Source organism: Arvicola amphibius, chromosome 12 (assembly GCF_903992535.2).
Source record: "Arvicola amphibius chromosome 12, mArvAmp1.2, whole genome shotgun sequence".
Classification (NCBI taxonomy): domain Eukaryota; kingdom Metazoa; phylum Chordata; class Mammalia; order Rodentia; family Cricetidae; genus Arvicola; species Arvicola amphibius.
Window position 1 is genome coordinate 155,638,226 of NC_052058.2, and position 19,877 is coordinate 155,658,102.

Genomic DNA, 19,877 nt, shown 5'->3' on the forward strand with positions numbered 1-19,877 from the left:
AAAGACCTAATTCCTTGTTTCAGTCCTTAGCAATCAAAATTTACATTTATGGTTTTGGTTTTAAAAGTGATGATTTCATTCTGTTCTTTCAGTATCTCTCATAGAGCATATCAAAATGAAGAGGAAAGAGATGGAGAGAGAAAGAAAAAGCGAAGGGGATGAGGGGAGAAAAAGGGAGAGAGAAAAGAAAAGAAGAGGAAGAGAGAGAGAGAGAGAGAGAGAGAGAGAGAGAGAGAGAGAGAGAGAGAGAGAGAGGGAATATATGATTGGTTTGAGATGTTAATCCACAGAGAATATTGTCCTGAGGTCCATGCAGGCACCTGGCACATATTTCGGGTGATGGAGACTACCCATGTGCCATCAGGTGATGGAGACTACACATGTGCCATCCACTCTGCTCTGTTATATTAGCTACACTTTTCGAGTGACTCAGGAGACATTGGATCCCGTTCTTCTGCTGGTGTCCAGTCCTGTATTTTAATTGGGTCCAGTTTTATCAGTTTTCTATAAATAATCACCTACCTAAATCCTCTAGGCATTTTGTCCCAATTAAAGCCTGTATTCTTAGAGCCTTTGCACTCAGGAGGATGCCTACATTTGAGATAAAAAAGAGGACAAAAATAGCCAATTTTAAAAGGCAAAAGTGGTCTTTTACTCATTTGGAGATTCGTTGTATCCTGTTATAGACAGCATGAAACTATCTTTAAGACTTTTATTTGAAAAAATTAACAATGGAGAGTTTCAGTCTCAATTTTGAATGGTGAGCAATGGCTGGGGAGTGTCCTGCATGTTCCCTCTTACTTCCATATAAGGGATTTCCCAGAAATTACACTATACTTGTAGGTTACACCTGGTAAAAACAGCTAGGTCCAGCTTCTCAATAACTTGTGGAGTTTCAACATAATGACACCCTGTACTTTGTCAAAATATAATGCTGTATAATAATCCTGAGTGGTCGTTATGGACCTTTGTGAAAGAATGCACTTTGGAGGTGACCAGTCTTCCTTTTCTGTAGCATACTGCAGCCATAATAAAAAAAAAGTTATGGATGTTCCTGCCTGATATGATGCTCAGTTACTCCTTCCAAATTGCCATCTTACACTGCCGCTAAAGGTGACACTGAACACACCATAGACATCAGTTTTGCTCATCCATTGCAAGGTGGGTCATCTTCTGATTAAACCTACATTCGGTATCTTTGGCATTTCAGTCAGATATTGTTAAGTGTTGTATTCTTTAACTGAGTTTTAGGTTTTAATTTCAATGCTTGCTTTACTATTGTTCTCAACTAATTTGTGGGGATATTAGACTATGATCTTGACAGATACCTGTTAAATATAATAGAGATATGCTGATATATTCAATGGATGTCATAATAATATATCTTTTGGAAGAATATTTTTTCTCTCTTTGCATCTTGGCAAAATGATTTACTACCATTTTTGGAAATGAAATGAATTATGCAAATAAGGATTAAAAATAGTTAATGTTCACTACTGAGTATCACTAAGTAAATGTTTCCTTTAACTTTTGTTCATTTCATGCTTATAGTATTTTGACATTTCTAATGCATCATACACTTTAACAAAAAAGTTAGCTACAGCTCTTTCACCACTTGCTATTCCTTTGTTACCTTTTTAATGTCTGTTTTCAAGCTGTTTTGTTTTTAAATAATTAATGTTTCACATCTAAGTAGTATCTTTGGTGGTTACCAAGACATTTTTTAAAATTGTTACGTTATTTTATCAAGCTGAGAGAAGCTTACCTTTAATTATGTATGCAAAAAAATCTGCATTTTAACACCCCTATACTCAAGTATAAAATTTAGAACTTAAATTTTCATATTATACACTATTCAAAGAATAATAACAAATATGCAGGATAGAAGCATATGTAAGCCAAAGAAACAAATACTTGACTTTTCACACATAAAGTCAGTTTTAGAAAATGGAAGTAAACGGCATTATGAGAAATGGTAGTGATCTACCAATTACTTTAGGTTATCCTCTGTCATTGCTTTTTTTTTTTTACAGGTAGACTTGTACTTTGAGACCATGACCAATTCCACTCTGGTGACTGAGTTTCTCCTGGAGGTTTTTGCTGAAACTTATGAACTCAGGCTCCTACTCAGTGTGCTGTTCCTGCTGGTGTACCTGGGCAGCCTGTTAGGAAACCTTACCATTGTCATTGTCACCACAGTCGACCAGACCCTGAACACCCCCATGTACTTTTTCCTCAGGAACCTATCCATCTTAGACATATGCTACGTTTCAGTCACTGTCCCCAATGCCTGTGTCAACTCTATTACTGATCACAGAAATATTTCCATGGCTGGCTGTGCAGTACAGGTCTTTTTGGTCTTCTTTTGTGCGTGTGTAGAGATTCTCTTTCTTGCTGTCATGGCTCAGGACCGCTATGTGGCCATCTGTAAGCCTCTCCTCTATCCTGTGATCATGAACCACCAAGTCTGTGTTCAGATGACACTGGCTTCCCTACTTAGTTCTCTTGTCATTGCAGGTGTACACACTATCAAGACCGTCCAGTTGTCTTTCTGTCAGTCTAATTTGATCCCGCAGTTCTTCTGTGATGTCCCTTCTTTACTGAGACTTTCTTGTTCAGACACCTTTAATAACAAACTCTTAATTCTTCTGTCTGCCATTGGGGTCAGTGGCAGCTGCTTTGTCTTAATTGCTGTATCATACATTCACATATTATCAACCGTGTTGAGGGTTCCTGTTAAAGGAGAGCGAGGTAAGGCCTTTTCCACGTGTGTCCCTCACATTGTTGTAGTGTCTTTGTTCCTTACTTCTGGTGCCTATGTGTATCTAAGAACTCCAGTAACCTCAGAAGTAGTTCAGGAGATGACCCTTTCTGTAATATATTCCACTGTTCCACCCTTCTTAAACCCTATCATCTATAGTCTTAGAAACAAACAGATAAAGGAGGCTGTGAGGAATATAACATTAAGAATATTTTATCAGCCGGGCGGTGGTGGCGCACGCCTTTAATCCCAGCACTCGGGAGGCAGAGGCAGGCGTATCTCTGAGTTCGAGGCCAGCCTGGTCTACGAGAGCTAGTTCCAGGACAGGCTCTAGAAACTACAGGGAAACCCTGTCTCGGAAAAAAAAGGAAAAAAAAAAGGAAGAATATTTTATCAGAGTTGAACATAAAAAGAAATTATATAGGTCAGGGTTTTCTAGAGAAAAATAAACACACACATACTAAAAGGAAGTTTTTTTGCCATTTTAATGAAGAAATTGTTTTTACATAATATATTCTGATTATAGTTATCCCTTCCTCTACTCCTCCTAGTTCCTCCTCACCTATCCTACCATCTGAATTCACCCCCTTTCTATTGCACATTAGAAAATAAATAGGCTTCTAAAAGTTAATAATAAAATAAAATGAAATAAAGTATTATGAGATAAAACAAAGCTAGTACATCAGAACAACCCATAATGAAGAAACAAATGGAAAAGGGATGAAGAAAAGGCCCAAAAAATAGATGCAGAGTCCCACTCATTCAAACACTGAAGAAGCCCATAAAAACACCAAATTGAAAGCAGTGATATGTATGCAGAAGAGAGAGATGTTGGGCTTGGTTTGGGCTTTTGAAACTTCATTGCCTTTTCCAGTGAAATTCTTCCTCCAACAAGTCCACACCTACTCAAACAAGTCCAAACTTCCTAATCCTTATCAAGTAGTATCTCTCCTTCATGACTAAGCATTCAACTATATTAGGTTATGGGAGCAATTCTTATTCAAACCACCACATGCAATTTTCACTTGGGTGATTAGAGCTACCCCAGGATATTTGGTATTATTTAAGGCTATGGTGAAATTGTTTCACTGTTTTCTTTCTTTCTTAATAGAGGAATATTATTGATTTTTGTGAGTTAATTTTGTGTTCAGCTACATTGGTGAAGTGCGTACCAGCAATAGGGGTTTCCAAACATAATCCTTAGAGTCATTTACAAACATTATCTTATCATCTATAAATGATTATACTTTGATTTTTTTCTTTCAATTTGTATACATTTGTTCAACTTTAGCTGTGTTATTGATCTAGTGCAGACTTCAAGTAATGCATTAAATAGATAAGGAGAGTATGGACAACCTTGTCTTGTTCCTTGCTTAAGTGGAATTGCTTTGAATTTCTCTTCATGTAATCTGATGTTGGCTTTAGACTACTTGGAAACAATCTTTAGTGTATTGAGGTATGTTCTTTGTATTCCTAATCTCTCCAGAACTTTTATCATTTAAAAGTCATTTTTTTCAAAGTCCTTTTCTGTACTTAATGAGATGATCATGTATGTTTCGTCTTTCAGCCTGTTTATATGATATATTGCAATTATTAATGTACATATGTTGAACCATCCCTGCATCTCTTGAATAAAGCCTATTTAATTATGGTAGATTATCTTTTAGATGTGTTCTTAGATTTAGTTTGTGAGTATTTTATTGAGAATATTTGAATCAATGTTGATAAGGGAAATTGGTCTGTTATCCTCTTTCTTTATTTGTTCTTTATTTGGTTCCCATATCTGGGAAGCTGTAGTCTTTGTAAAACAAATTGAACAGCATTCCTTCTTTTTCTATTTTGTGACCAGCTTGGCAAATATCTTCTTTGAAAGTATGGTAGAGTAAGGCAATAAAGTCACCTGGTCCCGGACTTAGTTGACTTTTTATTATTTTAATGTCCACTTCTTATTCACTAGGGATTATGGGTATGTTTAAGTTGCTTATCTGATCCTGATTTATCTATGGTAAGTGCTACCTATAAAGAATATTATCCATTTCTTTTAGATTTTTTTCCGGTTTGGTGGAATACAGGTTTTTAAAGGATGTCCTATGATTCTCTCAGTGTCTTTTCTTATTTTCATTTCTGATTTGCTAATTTGTATTCTGGACTTTAGGTAATTTGAGTGAGGGTTTGTCAATCCTATTGATTTTCTCAAAAATTTGTTTGTTTCATTGATTCTTTGTATTGCTTTATTTTGTTGATCTAAACCCCAATTTTGATTATTTCTTGCCATCTACTCCTTTTGGTGTGTGACTCCCTTTTGTCCTAGAACTTTTCAAGTGTGCTGTTAAGTTACTAGTATGATCTCTCTCTCTCTCTCTCTCTCTCTCTCTCTCTCTCTCTCTCTCTCTCTCTCTCCCTCCCTCCCTCCCTACCTCCCTCCCTCCCTCTCTCTCTCTCTCTCTCTCTCTCTCTCTCTCTCTCTCTCTCTCTCTCTCTCATATGGGTACCTTGTCTCTTAGAATTGCCTTCAATGGGAAAAATAATTAAAATCAAAGCAAAAAACGGACAAAGGGAAACATGGACTCTGATTGCTTTGGCCAGCTCCTCCTGGACTTGTGGCCTGCCCTGGAGTGTGATTGAGATACTCAGTGACATGGTATTGGAGCAAACTGATTTTCCCTTCCTAGCAGGTATCAATTGCAAATCAATATCTCTTTGGTTACAGATGGGTCTTTGTATTCACATTCCCTGTTCCCCTCTGGGATTTGTTTGCCTTGAACATGTGCAGGGCTTTTGCATGCTAACACAATTCCACATTTTTGCCTTATTAGTATTTTTGGCTGTTTGCTTGTTGTGAATTTTGGTTTGGGAATTTATTACTATTTTTTTGAGAGAGAGAGAGAGAGAGCATGCATGAAGTTGGATGGGCAGAAAGGTGATGAGTATCTGGGAAGATAGAGATAGTCAGTATAGTGACCGTTTCTTACAGCTTCTATACATATCTAAACGTCCCTTTACTTTTCGGGTGCCAGTGATACAAAGAAACAATACTGACATAACTTGTGATTCTTTCTGATGTCTCTGCTTGTTCAGATAACTATGTGATTTTTTTTCTTTGTTCAACCCTTACTGATAAATGACATTACTCAAGATAGTGTGGTGCCTTAAGGCAAATAGGAAAGATGAGTACTGCAAAAATACAAATGTTTGATTAATAATTGCACATGCATGCTGTACATAGTTTTAGTAAAAATGAAATATTTATTAAGTCTAAATAGTTATGTTTTATAATACAGAGTAATGAGGTTTACTAGAACTGTGAACAGACAAGAAACCATCAGCTACTGTGTCGTTTTTAAAATTGCTTGTATTGAGCTATATATTTTTCACTGCTCCCCTCCCTTCCTCTCCCCTATCCTTCAACCCTCTCCCATGGTCCCCATTCCCCCAGTTTACCCAAGAGATCTTGCATTTTTCTATTTCCCACATAGATTAGATCCATGTATGTCTCTCTTAGGGTCCTCTCTGTTGTCCAGGTTCTCTGTGATAATGAATTGTAGGATATCTAAAAGACACTTATGAGTGAGTACATATTATATTTGTCTTTCAGGCTCTGGGTTACCTTATTCAATATGATGCTTTCTAGATCCACCCATTTGCCTGCAAATTTCAAGATGTCATTATTTTTCAGCTGTGTAGTACTCCATTGTGTAAATGTACCACATTTTTCTTATCCATTCTTTGGTAGGGGGCATTTAGGTTGTTTCCAGGTTCCAGTTATGACAAATAATGCTGCTATGAACATAGTTGAGCACATGTCCTTGTGGTATGATTTCAGCTACTGTGTCTTAAATGAACCTTTGAGCTTTGGTGGCCAGGCACCACCTAAGCCCATGGGGAGAGCACCCTTGTACACTGTCACAGGTGTGACATGAAATGGTACTTGTTTACATTGAAATAACTGAGCTAGAGGCTGTATTAGATTTCTGATAATTATCTGATGATGCCAGATAAATGAGTCGTTATATTCAATTGTTCACCTTAATTTTAATCACTTAACCACTGAACTTCAGATTTCATAAATAAATTCTACAATTATAAAATAAAATTTTCCATTTTTCTTTTTTGATCCATAAGGAAAAATAAAAGAAATATATGTATATATATATATATATACACATACAGATATTACACATAATCATAAAGTCTCATATTTATTTTTCTATATAGGTTCTTCCAATAATATCATACCTACCAAATATGGATTCTCTGAAGTACCCTTAGGCTACTTCTCTCAAAGTCTCTGCTGCAGCTTGCACTGTGAAGGCTGCAATAGAAATCTGTCTCTTCACTTCTTTCCAGGCCTTAGAAGGGTCCACTTTGCTCTCAATATCAAAAAGAGCATCATAAATGCCTGGGAATGACTCTCCTGCATACTTGTTGTGGCTGCTTGGAGCGTAGATGATATGCCTGTTGAAAAAACAGATTTCTGTCCATTCGTTGCACAAACAATATATAAGAGAATGAAGGCATTATATTCAAATATAATATATTTGCATACTCCTTATTTTCTTACTTGAATTATTCACTTGTTACCTAAACTTAAATCCTCAGGCACATTAATTTTTACTTTTAATGGACAACTCAAAGTGCTTCAGAGCTAAACAAATAACAGTAAGGAAAGCCACTGTGAACTGTTTTAAGGTATTAAAATGGTGACTTAAACACCTTTTATAATCACTGAAAATAAACTATATAAAGTTGATAACAGTGTTCTCAGAGGAGGAAAGTCATCTGAGAAGAAAAGTGATGAATGAATTAGTCTCCAAGCACATTGCCAGTAAGTGATGATCTTTACATTATCCTCCTTGTTAAGACACACCATGACATCATGCTGGTAACCAGCCTACTGTGCATTAGGTTCAACTTTGTATTGTTTTGGTAAGATGGATTCATACTTTATAAGGGTTAACACAATATTCTGTTGTGAATCAAAATGTAAATATCTCATATGCAGAGTATGTGATAATTGGTACCAATGAAAGGATCCGTCCAACTCCAAAGTGGTCAGGATCCACAGGTTGAGAATTACTGGCCTATCAGAATAATGTCAGATTCTTCTCACTCTTTATTAGAATAAACACAAAGACCCTTGGCCCAGATTCTAGTAGAGTCTTCTTGCTCCCCTAAAACTGGTGAGCTGAATAGCAAGTCTCCATATTCCCCCCAGCATTCTAGTATTCCTAACTCTCATCAGATAGGCTCAATAAAGTGTGCTTACTTTAAGGCGTGATTGCCCAAACTCTCCCACATTCAACCTTCAAACTAATTCCAAAGGACCGTGAGCCTCAGTGAGTTTATCACAACAGCAACCCAGGCTCACCACAGGTTTCCTGTATTACTCACATTTTCCTTGCTGTGACAAAATACCTCCCAAAATAAGTGTAAGGAAAGAATGGAATATTTTGTCTCACAATTTAAGGTTACAGTGTGTTACAATTTAATTAACAAGGAGAAAGAGGTAGAGGGAGGGAAGTCATCATGTAACAGAGCTCACTTGGAGAGTTTTTTATTAGGGGAAAAGGATGGGAAAGGAGGGAGGGGAAGGGGGAGACTCACTTCTGCAGACAGGGGCAGCAGAAGAGAGGAAAAAGCAACAAAGAAAGGCAGGGAAGCAGAGAGAGAGACAGACTGACAAGTGACAAAGTAGATGGGGACAGAGAGACGAAGAGAGTCAGCAAGGCAGAGAGACAGAGAGGCGCAGAGAGAGAGAAGGCAGGTGGCCCACGTTTTAAAAGTGAACATAGCTGTAGTGATGTAGCTGATGTTGTCAGGACCCTGAGCATGTCAAGAGTACCGTCTGAGTACTAGCAAGTGCATGCAGCCAGGTGACAGGGGGCAGACCAGCATAATGCCTGAATGTTAACAAAGTCTGCTATGGTGGAGGACACGTGACAACAGAAGTGTGGGACAGCTGAGCATGTTGCATTCACAGTCAGGAAACAGAGAGATGAACGCCGATGATCCAATTACAATCTCTCTTCATTCCATCCAGACCCCGGGTCATGATGACACCTGGGCTAAGTATGTGTGCTCTTGAACCTCATACCCAGTGGTTGGTCTCTCAGGTGATTCCAAATCTCATCAACTTGACTACAAGATTAACTACCACAGTTTCCAACAATTCAGAATGATTCTGAGTAAAAAGAATAATCTTCGAGGTATCATAGTACTTAATTTTCAAGTCACACTACAGAGCCCACAAAACAATCCATGGATAAATGGAACATAAGAGATGAACCAGAAATAAAACCTCACATTTAAAAATATGTCAAAAATATTCATTGAGAAAAAGCAAATGGTTAAGTATACTAGATAAAAAGAATAAAACTATATGCCTGTCTCTCTCACCCTACACAACAAGCATTTTATAATGAGTCAACAACCATATTGCAAGACTTGAAACTTGATAACGATAAATATAGGGAAAACATTTCAAGGTGTAGGTATAGACAAGGATATTTGAAAAGGACTCCAATTGCTAATAAATAATGCCAAGAAATGCCAAATATGACTTAAGAAAAATGTAAAGGTTCTTTGCAATAGAGAAAAATGAAATGAAGGAAATATCAATGAAATTGGAGAATATCTTTATTAGTTAAACATCTGGCAGAGGATTTTTATCTAGAATATATAGAGAATACACCCATTTAACATCCAAACCCTAAACAACACAGTCAATAAATGAACAAATGAAATAAACACACTGTTCTCACAAGACAAAACATAAGTATCCAATAAACATATGGAAATTTTATATGTTTATTGGATATTTAAACATATAAAACAGGACTTTTTATATGTTTATTGGATATTTATCAGGGAAATTTCAATTAACTCACCTTGGTATTCCATATCGCTCCAGTAACCAACAAACACAAACAAATGCTGATGAGAAAGTAGGGGAAGGGAACATTTATACAGTAACGGTTGCGGTGTACTTAGAACAATTACTATAGGGATAAATACGAACGTGCCTCAATAAAACTGCAAATAGAGTTACCATATGACTCATCTATTCCACTTCTGGGTGTAGCCTGAAGGACTCTCTAGCTATGGCTGAGATAAGTGCATTCCAGTGCTCATTGTAACAAAGTCTTCATTCTCGAAACAAACATATTTTACAGAACCTAAATCTGTGTAGAGTGAAATTAACTCACTAAAAATATTTTGAACATTAAAAATAAATTAGCTATGATTTTTTTTGACACAAAGTGATACTATACTATAAAGTATTTTTTCCTCACCTGTAGAAAGGCCTGCCTGGTAACCCTAAAGGATCAATGAATGCACGTTCCAGATACATCAGCTGGTCATTCATAATTCTCAGTGACATGGGGCTAAAACAGAAATTAATAAAGTTAAACCTTCCTGAAGCTATGAACACTACCTGGCAAACTATAAGTCTGTAATAAAATCAAAGTCATTAATGCATTTTAAATCATTGTAATATGCAAATTAAGATGACCAGGAACATTACGCAGACTGAGCAGGCTGTGCTTATTTGTTTAGAACTATTGTAAACAACAATTAGTGAAAAATGAAAATATGAATTCTGAAAGAGAAAAAGAGGGTGTAAAGGGATTGGAGAGAGGAATGGGAGGGTAGGAATGATTTACTTACATTATAAAATAAAAAATAAAAGTAATAAAAAAGATATTAGCATGCATCGTCCTCATATTTCAGAAATCCCATAAAATACTACCCAAGTAAAACATGAGTTATGAAACAGTAGCACGCGGGTGGCAACACATGACAATAACTTTGATGTACAGGAAGATGAGAATCAATAACCCTGTGTTTATAATTATTGTCAAGTTCTTTTTCACCTTAGAGAACCTAACGGTATACTCAAGGAATTAACAAAAACATTGAAATGTGAAAATCTACTAATATAATTAACTTTATGAAAATTAAAAATATTAAATAAGTGACAATATATAATATCCTTATTGTTAAAAATACATTTGTCAAATATATAATCCTTAATTTGTATTTTTTTCAGTATTCAAACATCATGTAGCAAACACACTATTCCGGAGTTCATATTCTCAAGGGAGATTATAGGGTTGAATTAGAAAGTTATCATTGTTAATAAAAGTGAATTAATGAAATTAAAAATCTATCATCAACCCCCAAATAGCTCAATTATTAATTATGGAATACAGTATTCTAACTATGTTATGATATAATTAACAAATGTTATAGCTTTAATAAATAGTTTTTATCTATTAATCTATCGAGATTTTCATTTTATATTAGTTTTAATAATAATTATAGTTCCTCACTTTTGTAAATGCTTTTATAGTACATTTAACTTCAGAGAAATCCTGAACATTATACAGGGTTATAACTCCATTTCATAAACTAAGGATTTGTTTGGCAAAGTTTATAATTTTACATTTAAACAGTAAACATTGCAGCATTTATCAAATTCGGCTTATGGTATTGGCTTTACACAGAATTATCTCTATTTGTTCAGCACTTCTGAAAACAATGATTTATCAGTATTTATTATTCCTGAAACTATTTTTTTTACTGGAGTTGGAAAGGATCATATGAGTATGCATATAATGACTTTGAGCATAAGTTGAGAGAAGATTGCTCCAAGAACAAAAGAATCTTGTTGGATTATGATGCACAGGGGATGAAATAAAGAACAAGAGAAACCAAAACATGTTGGAGTCAATACTAAAGTAGGAAAGTGGTATGTAATTTGGCTGGCAGAAAGGAGGCACTGCAGTCCAGTTCCAACTCATGTAAGAACTAAAATCTCTGAATGCTACAGAACCCTCAACAAGATGCATCAGAGTGAAGACAGAAAACAGGAAAGAATTTCCAAAGCTATTCTGCAACAAAAATGTAAAGTAGTGTTATTTTCATTGTATACATATGTACATATATTAGACATAATTATCTCATATGGATATAATTTAATATATGACATACTTGCTTTTATCCAAGCCTTGAAGTTTTTTGTTGAACTCAGATGCAATCTCTGTAAAATTATTTACTGCAGAAAACAGTGAATCTGAAATGGAAATTCAAATTAGCAAAAGCTTTAAGAACATGATTTCTAAAGCAAGTAAGTTGGCAATGCCTACAGTTTCAGCACTCAGAAAGCTAAAACAGATGCATCACCTCAATTCGAGAGTCTAATATCAGCCAGTTCAAGATATGCAAATCTCATTTCAATAAAAGAAAAATGCATGGTTTCTGTACAGTTCAAAATGTGCAAATAACATAGGAAGCCATTTTGTATTTTATGAGGTCTTTTTATATTTTAACATATCTATGCCTTTAAAAGGTATTTTAAGAAAAAAGACTTATCAAATGTAATAGAAACAAGGTTGGGAAGTCATTAAAAACACAAGATTGAATATGAAAGATAAATTGCAACCTACCAAATGATACCGAGTATTCCTTCATCTCTTGTGGATGTTTCATTGAAATGTTGTAGATATTTTCAGTATACTTTTTCAGAGCTACTGCATAATCTCGACAGTCAAAGGGAAGCACTAGAGAATTGGCCAGTTCAAACACCATCCCTCCTCGAACCTGGGCCACAGCGAGGTGATATTTAAAGGTTGGATCATAAAATTTTTCCACTAACTCATATGTTTCATAGACACTGTGGTAGAGTGGATAGCTTCTGACTTTGTTTGTTTTCTAGGAGGAAGAAACAAAATACATCTCTTGTAAGATAGTTCATAAGACCCACAACATGGTATTTACTGTGCATATTATTAAGGTTGATCACTGATGAACAGGAACCATGTAAACTTGGGAACTTAGAATTCTGCTACTTTAGCTATGGGCAAATGAAAACACGTGTAGACATGCTACAAAAAAAAGAACTGAAAATATTCTTTGGGAGGCACTAAAGAGAGTTGTCAGATGTGTTGAGAGTTAGAAGAGAAATGATTCAAGAAGAGAGATGGGGAATCATTAGACAATTGAAGCAATAGTACAGACTAGCATATAGGTGACTATGTCAAATTTACCACTGAAAATTCCATGGAAAAACATCTGAGAAGCAGCATGCTGCAGAGTGATGGGACCAAGCAGTAAGGACCACAGTGGTGAACTGGGAAACTTGTAAATGAGGGTGACGTAATGCTCACTGAGGTACAAGAAAGCTACATATGTGAAAATCAAGGACTTTTCACATAGTGAACTGCTGACTAATGTCTTCTGATCTTTTCTCAATATGCTCCTTTGTTACTGATATAAAGAACATGCTATTTATTATCATGCTGAAGAGACGGAGACTCGGGCATTATTAATGAGAGAAGAGTTTCATTCTTAGTCTAAAATTCATTACCAAGAATGTTTGGTAGTCATCTGAACTTTGGTTGTTTTAGTTTCTTATATGTCAAATGTATCTATTCTCATCAAAATTCCAGCATGAACCCATATAATTTCTTAACCCCGAAAGATCCCTGGCTGGGGACAAATAACATACGAAAGAGTAAAAAATTACAAAAGTTCAAGGCCGGTGGCTTTGGGATTGGTGCACAATAGGAAGTCAGAGTCAGGTCTAATAGATTTCCCCTCTAACTATATCCCTGTTTGAAATCAACTTAAATATAGTCTCTCTTATATTTTAATAATTGTATAATGTCAACTTGACACAAGTTAGAGCCATCTAAGAGAAGGGAACTTGAGTTGAAAAAATGCATCCATAAGGTCACGCTGTAAACAAATCTGTAAGGCATCTTATTAATTAGTGATTAGTGGGTAAGGGTCCAAACCATTGTGGGTGGTGCCATCTCTGGACTGACTGAGCAAGTTAGAACGAGCAAGTCAGAAAGCAGCATTGTTCAAAGGCCTCTAAATCAGCTCCTGCCTATAGGTCCCTGCCCTGGCTTCCTTCAATATTGTACAGTCCTGCCCAAGTTGATTTGGTCATGGTGTTTCATCTCAGCTATCAAACCTAAATAAGAAAGTAACTATGACATTTTCTCTTACTAGTATAAATCTGAAAAACAAAATATTAGAAATGTAAGTTATTCCTTACAAATATTGAAGAAAGTAAGAATTAGAAAACGAATGTACAAAAGACTTCACTGTAAAATAGAATTTAATGGTAGTTTGAACATAAGAATCAAAAATCTCTAGCTATAAGCATTCATAAAACTATTTGAAATTTTATAAAAAAAACACATTTAAAACTTAAAACTGAAAATTTATCTTTCACAACAAGGAAGGGTATGGAAAATTATTTATGATTTTGTTATATTATGACAATTTTTCAGTGATATGATGTTTATTTAATGATCTGAACTACAATATAACAGGCAAAAATCCAAATATTGCTGATTTGGATCAATTTTGAGAGAAACTAGAGAAAGATGAGTCCAAGATAATTCTCACTAACTGTAGTAAGAGCTGCGGGCCACTTCCCGCCTCCCGGCTCTCAGCTGCCTGGCTAGCTTATGCCCTGAAATAACAACACACAACTGTATTCATTTAAACACTGCCTGGCCCGTTAGTTCTAGCCTCTTACTAGCAAACTCTCACATCTCTTGCTTTAATCCATATCTAATAATCTGTAGCACCACGAAGTGGTGTCTTACCAGGAAAGATTCAGCATGTCTGACCTGGTGGCTGGCTTCATGGCGACTGGCTCCCTCAGGAGAGGCACGAAGGTCTGACTAACTTCCCAGCATTCTGTTCTGTCTACTCCACCCACCCAAGGGCCGGCCTATCAAATGAGCCAGGCAGTTTCTTTATTAACCAATGAAATCAACTCAAACAGAAGACCCTCCCACATCAACTAACTTTAATGATGAAGTGAATATTAAGTCACCAAATCAATAAAACAGACTACATTTGATGGTAATCATGGAAGTTCTCGACTGCAGAAAGCTATATGAGCGCCAACTGGAATGTGAATACACGCCCATGAAAAACAGTGACAACCAATACAACATCGCTGTTTGGCTTTCCAACTCTCCCTTTAGTGCCAGAGGTATTTATTGAAGTAAAACTTAAAAATTTACTTAAATATACCCATACTTAATACTTAATAACTCACTAATTTAGACTTACCCAATTTTTAGTGTACCGTGCTCTGCCTGAAGCAATTCCAAGTCTTTGGAAAAACACTTCAAAATCATTGCCAGACCCCAGCTTGCTGATCCTTTCAGATTTAAAATTAGTACAATTAGTTCAAAGTACTATGTTCATTCTATAAAGATCAAAGGTCAATTGCTAAATTATAGTTATACTACTATAAATGTGATAGCCTTAGACAGTTAAAGTAAGATATTTATTCTGGTTCTGAAAATATGCTTCCTTTGTAATACAACTCTATGGAGTGGTACTTTTATAAGTCACTGTTTTATTTAAGTATTCTGAAGGTTGGAGAATACTTTCCTTCAAACTATGACAGACTGTGTCTGTCATATGTGCTAATGAAAAGAATCAGACATATTCAGATAATTAGAATATAAATTCTGCCTGAAATTTTTAATTTATTCATATTGTAGAGGTCTTCATTTACAAACTATTGAGATAATTATTTCCCTCCTCTTGCATGTAAAGATTCAATCATGCAGTCATAGTTTTAATTTATCAGAGCAAACAAAATATGTGTTACCTGCATGATGCTCAGGAAAATGATTAACTATAGATGGAGATAGGATAGATATTTGTCAGGAATTGTGTTCCATTTTCTCCATTGTGACCTTTTACATGAACCATGTATGAGCATCACGTATCCTAATAAGCACCAATATTCTCCCTTTGCTCTAAAAATACTAAAATTAATTTCCACAGTATACTTTGTAGGGACCATGTCATTAAAAGCTTGGCAGCTGCCTCTTGCATAAAGATTGTCTAAAAATCAGCATTTGAAACATACAGATTTAATTTCAAGCCACATGGTAATATTTTATTGTAAATCAAAGCACTAAATTCATTTGTCAGATGTCAGAGAATTTTGAAAGTTCCATTATACAAACAATATTTTAAAAGTACCCTTTTTTCCCACAAGAAGCCGTGGGAAGGAGGGACACACACACGGTTCGCACAAGCAGCACATGCACAACGACAACACATGGGATTCGAACTCGCAGACACACGCACACGCACGCAATCGCCAGCGCCCTACACGATGAGCCACCGCAAAAAAAAAAAAAAATAAATAAATAAAAGTACCCTTTTTATTTCCAACACAATCCGCAAACCAACCAAACTGGGTAGAATGGCTGGGGTATTTCTGTACCTGGGCACTTCACTGGATTCTGGTGAAGGATTCTTTTCTCTCCAGCTGTCGTAAAGAGATTTGCCTTCAAAGCCTTCATCTGGGCTTTGGAGCTACACAAGTTAAAAAGAAGAGAATACTCACAAATCTGATGTATAAGCTGAAATGTGTTCCTCAATGAGAAAGTGAAGAGTTAAGGTACATACAGCTAAACAAGAAATGAGAGTTCTACATTAGAAATTGCTCTGAATTCCGGGACTGCTGGGTGGTCCACTGTGAGAATGCTTTCCTGGTATGCTAGAGGCTTTGGGATTGCTGCCCAGCATAGGGAGTTGACAGTTACATTAAGAAATTTCTGGAGGGAAAATGTCTCTGCATGTGTAGCTGCAAGTGTAATGATGTGGGGTTCATATAAAAGAATTCAACAAATTATTAGCCAGTCATTTTCTGTGAAAGAACAATTGTTGACCTGTTTTCCAAGATGGAAGGAGACTACTCTCAAAATCATATACTGTCTTAGAAAAAGACAAGATCTTCTGAGTAAATTGTGAGCATGGGGATCATGAGAGAAGGTAGAAGGCGAGGAAGGGAGGAGAGCAGAGAAAAATATAATTCAATAAAAACAATAAGAGATAAAAATGAAAAAAACATATACTTCTAATCTTATAAATAAACAAGCAGCGTGACCTTACTAATTGAAATAGTCCTGTTAATATTATGTGTTGTCAGGAGGATGGTTGAATTCTTACATGATATATAATGAAGTAATTAAATAACATAAAAAATACAATGTAATTAATTATATTCTTCTTAATTGATTCTTTGTTACAATTGTGCTAAATACTGGGCTTGAAACTCATTATCTATTTTTTTATTTACCATTTCTAACTGACAGTTCTTTTTTAATTTTTTATTTTATTTTTTTATTTATTAAAAATTTCCACCTCCGGGCGATGGTGGCGCACGCCTTTAATCCCAGCACTCGGGAGGCAGAGGCAGGCGGATCTCTGTGAGTTCGAGACCAGCCTGGTCTACAGAGCTAGTTCCAGGACAGGCTCCAAAGCCACAGAGAAACCCTGTCTCAAAAAACCAAAAAAAAAATTTTCCCACCTCCTCCCCTCCTCCCATTTTCCTCCTACTCCCCCCAATCCCACTCCCTCCTCCCTCTCCAGTCCTAAGAGCAGTCAGGGTACCCTGCCCTGTGGGAAGTCCAAGGTCCTCCCCCCTCCATCCAGGTCTAAGAAGGTGAGCATCCAAACAGGCTAGGTTCCCAATAAGCCAGTACATGGAGTAGGATCAAAACCCAGTGCCATTATCATTGGCTGGCTTCTCAGTCAGCCTTCATTGTCAGCCACATTCAGAGAGTCAGGTTTGATCCCATGCTCATTCAGTCCCAGTCCAGCAGGCCTTGGTGAGCTCCCATTAGATCAGCCCCACCGTCTCCGCGGGTGGGCGCACCCCTTATCTATTTCTTTAGATGTAAAGCTTAAAGGAGTGAAGAATGAACTATTATTAAAGTTTAGAATTAGAATATAACAAGTTGTACCAGAAATATTTAATAAGCTAACCACAACTAAGGCTCCATACTTATTTAGGTTTATTGTAAGAATTTATACAATATTTTATTTTGTTTTATTTCATGCTTAATAACTGTCAAGTATATTAGTCCTCAGTAAGGTCAGCCAAAAACATTATTAAACACCTAAACTATTTAAAGTTTTTATGCCAAAAATGTAGAGGCCAATGAACTATTACTGTAGCAAATATACCTATAAATCATTATATGAAGATAAACTAGATTTTTCTAGCATGGGGAAAGATTAAGAAGATAGATCAGCATCTTCACCTATAAGATATAAATAAAGAAACAAATTATTTTGCTCACACATCAATTCACTCTCACTTTTCTTAAGAAACATACATTTAAAAATATAATACTGGATTATCAGTTTGTCAATCAGTTTATTAGCTCTCTGCAAATACTCTCCTGAAACAAAGAAAAATAAGCCTTTCAAGCATCGTCTGTGCTACCCTGGTCCAGCAGGGTTCTCCAGATGATTACAGATGTGGCAGGAAGTAGTGGTTCAGAAGATGAACGGAACAAATTGCTGGCCTTCATTGTCGTTTGCCTTATATTTCTGAACAGTGATATTTCTCTAAAATACTAGTTTTGGGGATCTTTAAATTTCATATGCTGCAATATAAGTGATAAAATTGCATTGAAATGGTAGAGATCTTAAATATCGACACGAAAGATTTCTAATTAACATGCTTCCTATATCTCTAGAGGAAACCATTTTTTTCATGATTGAATCCCATGCTTTGTATACAAAGCTTAGTGGTTTTATTGCAATTCCAATGTGAAGTCATTTTGATTTTCTTAGAAATACATTGGAATTCATACATCTATCCAATGCTCATGTCTTCTGGGTGATGTTTGGTTTTGGCAATACATTCCAGGACAGTTTCAAAAGTCTGCCTTGCGGTTGGAACGCGTGTACACTTCTACAATTCCAGCCACTCTGGAGGCTGACACAGAAAGATCTGGAGCTCAAGTCCAGAGAAATCTGTCTATCAAGACCCTTTCTTAAAAGTCTTTCAACCAGAAGTGTTGGTACAGCCTCTCATCTAGCTTTAATCCCTGTTGCTGTTAAGAGAGATAGAACACATGTCGGTCCCTTTGATGGGCCCAGAGATTGGAGTTCAAGGCAAAAGATAAGACAGAATCTACATGGCATTATTACTTAGTTTTTATTCCCCAAATGACTCTGCATTTTCATTCAAGACATTGTTTCTCCTATATTCTGTGTTAATTTATTTAACCATAAAGGGGGCATGAAGCAGTTATAGAGTTCAGTATATAAACTGTAGTTTAAGCAACCTTGACTACAATATTTGCTTTACAAGGTGTATCTTTTTATTATTTTTAAACTGGCAATGGTAGGCAGAAAGCAGTTTAAAGGATGCCTCATTGAGGTTAGGGAGATGGGAGGTAGTATGTAGAGAAAGAGTTGGTTAACTGTGATGGCTCAGGGAAGGGGAAAATTTATCATTTAAAAATAAAGTTGGCTACAAACAATATAAATGTGTCACACACTAATTGCACCCCAGGCAAGTATCATTTGCTGAGTTCCTGAGATGGGTTGCCTTTTCCTTACCTCTTTTGTTAAGTTGTACACTAAGCCGTGCAGCAGTGGTGAGCAATCGACTCTTAAGGTGTAGTTTCCTGTAACAGAAAGGATAGGATAGTTTGTTTTGTTTGTTATTTTTTTCAAAGACCACTGCTAAACTTTACACAGAATGATCTCTTCAAACATGCACTTAAGGAAAACCAATGCTCTCCACCTTAAAGGATAAAACCCAACATCTTTGGCATTTACATGGTTGAAAGTAGGCCTGAGGCTGGGGAGAGAACAAAATTGACAAGCAACTCTTCAAATCTGCACCGGACTCTACCCAAGACTTAAAGCCTTGAGGACCTGACAAACCCTGTTACCTCAGTATGGATCAGTGTTCTATGTCATATCTGCATGACTTCTTCACCCTTTGGATTCATGTTACATTTTCTGAGTGACCTCCCTCACTCCTGTACGTGACACTGCACACTGCCATCACACCGTACGAGCTGCTGTCGTCATCACTTGCCCTTGGTCTGTTTTTCACATCACTCACCTCCCCCACACATTTCCTCACTGTCTTATTATTTCTTTCCTCCAAATGCATTGTTTAAAAAAAAAAAACAGCCTTCCCATACGTGTCTGCATCATGAGATTCCTTCCGAGAATGTTATGTATCTTTTACTCTCAAAGAATTCATGTCACTGAAGGCTGAATGGCCCAGACATGCAATCTCAACATTCAG

At 36.3% G+C, this 19,877-nt stretch overlaps 2 protein-coding genes across 4 annotated transcripts in view; one reads left to right on the forward strand and one right to left on the reverse strand.

Moving 5' to 3' along the window:
* Positions 1-2,054: 2,054 nt before the first annotated feature.
* LOC119802513 (olfactory receptor 14C36-like) lies at positions 2,055-6,681 on the forward strand. The gene is made up of 2 exons (XM_038313443.1): positions 2,055-2,980; positions 6,585-6,681. The coding sequence occupies exons 1-2, from the start codon at positions 2,055-2,057 to the stop codon at positions 6,679-6,681; spliced, it is 1,023 nt and encodes a 340-aa protein (XP_038169371.1).
* The window catches only part of Folh1b (folate hydrolase 1B), a 40,570-nt gene continuing 26,907 nt past the window's right edge, over positions 6,215-19,877 (reverse strand). For 2 of the 3 annotated variants that reach the window (XM_038313680.1, XM_038313682.2), the window contains 7 exons: positions 19,175-19,242; positions 16,038-16,129; positions 14,861-14,951; positions 12,211-12,475; positions 11,756-11,837; positions 10,054-10,146; positions 6,774-7,216 (listed from right to left, as the gene is read on the reverse strand). In XM_038313680.1, the coding sequence (XP_038169608.1) occupies positions 7,027-7,216; positions 10,054-10,146; positions 11,756-11,837; positions 12,211-12,475; positions 14,861-14,951; positions 16,038-16,129; positions 19,175-19,242 (881 nt within the window). In that variant the 3' untranslated portion in view covers positions 6,774-7,026. Of the gene's footprint in view, positions 6,322-6,773; positions 7,217-10,053; positions 10,147-11,755; positions 11,838-12,210; positions 12,476-14,860; positions 14,952-16,037; positions 16,130-19,174; positions 19,243-19,877 lie in introns of those variants that run through there. The other variant, XM_038313681.1, reaches the window with a different exon arrangement.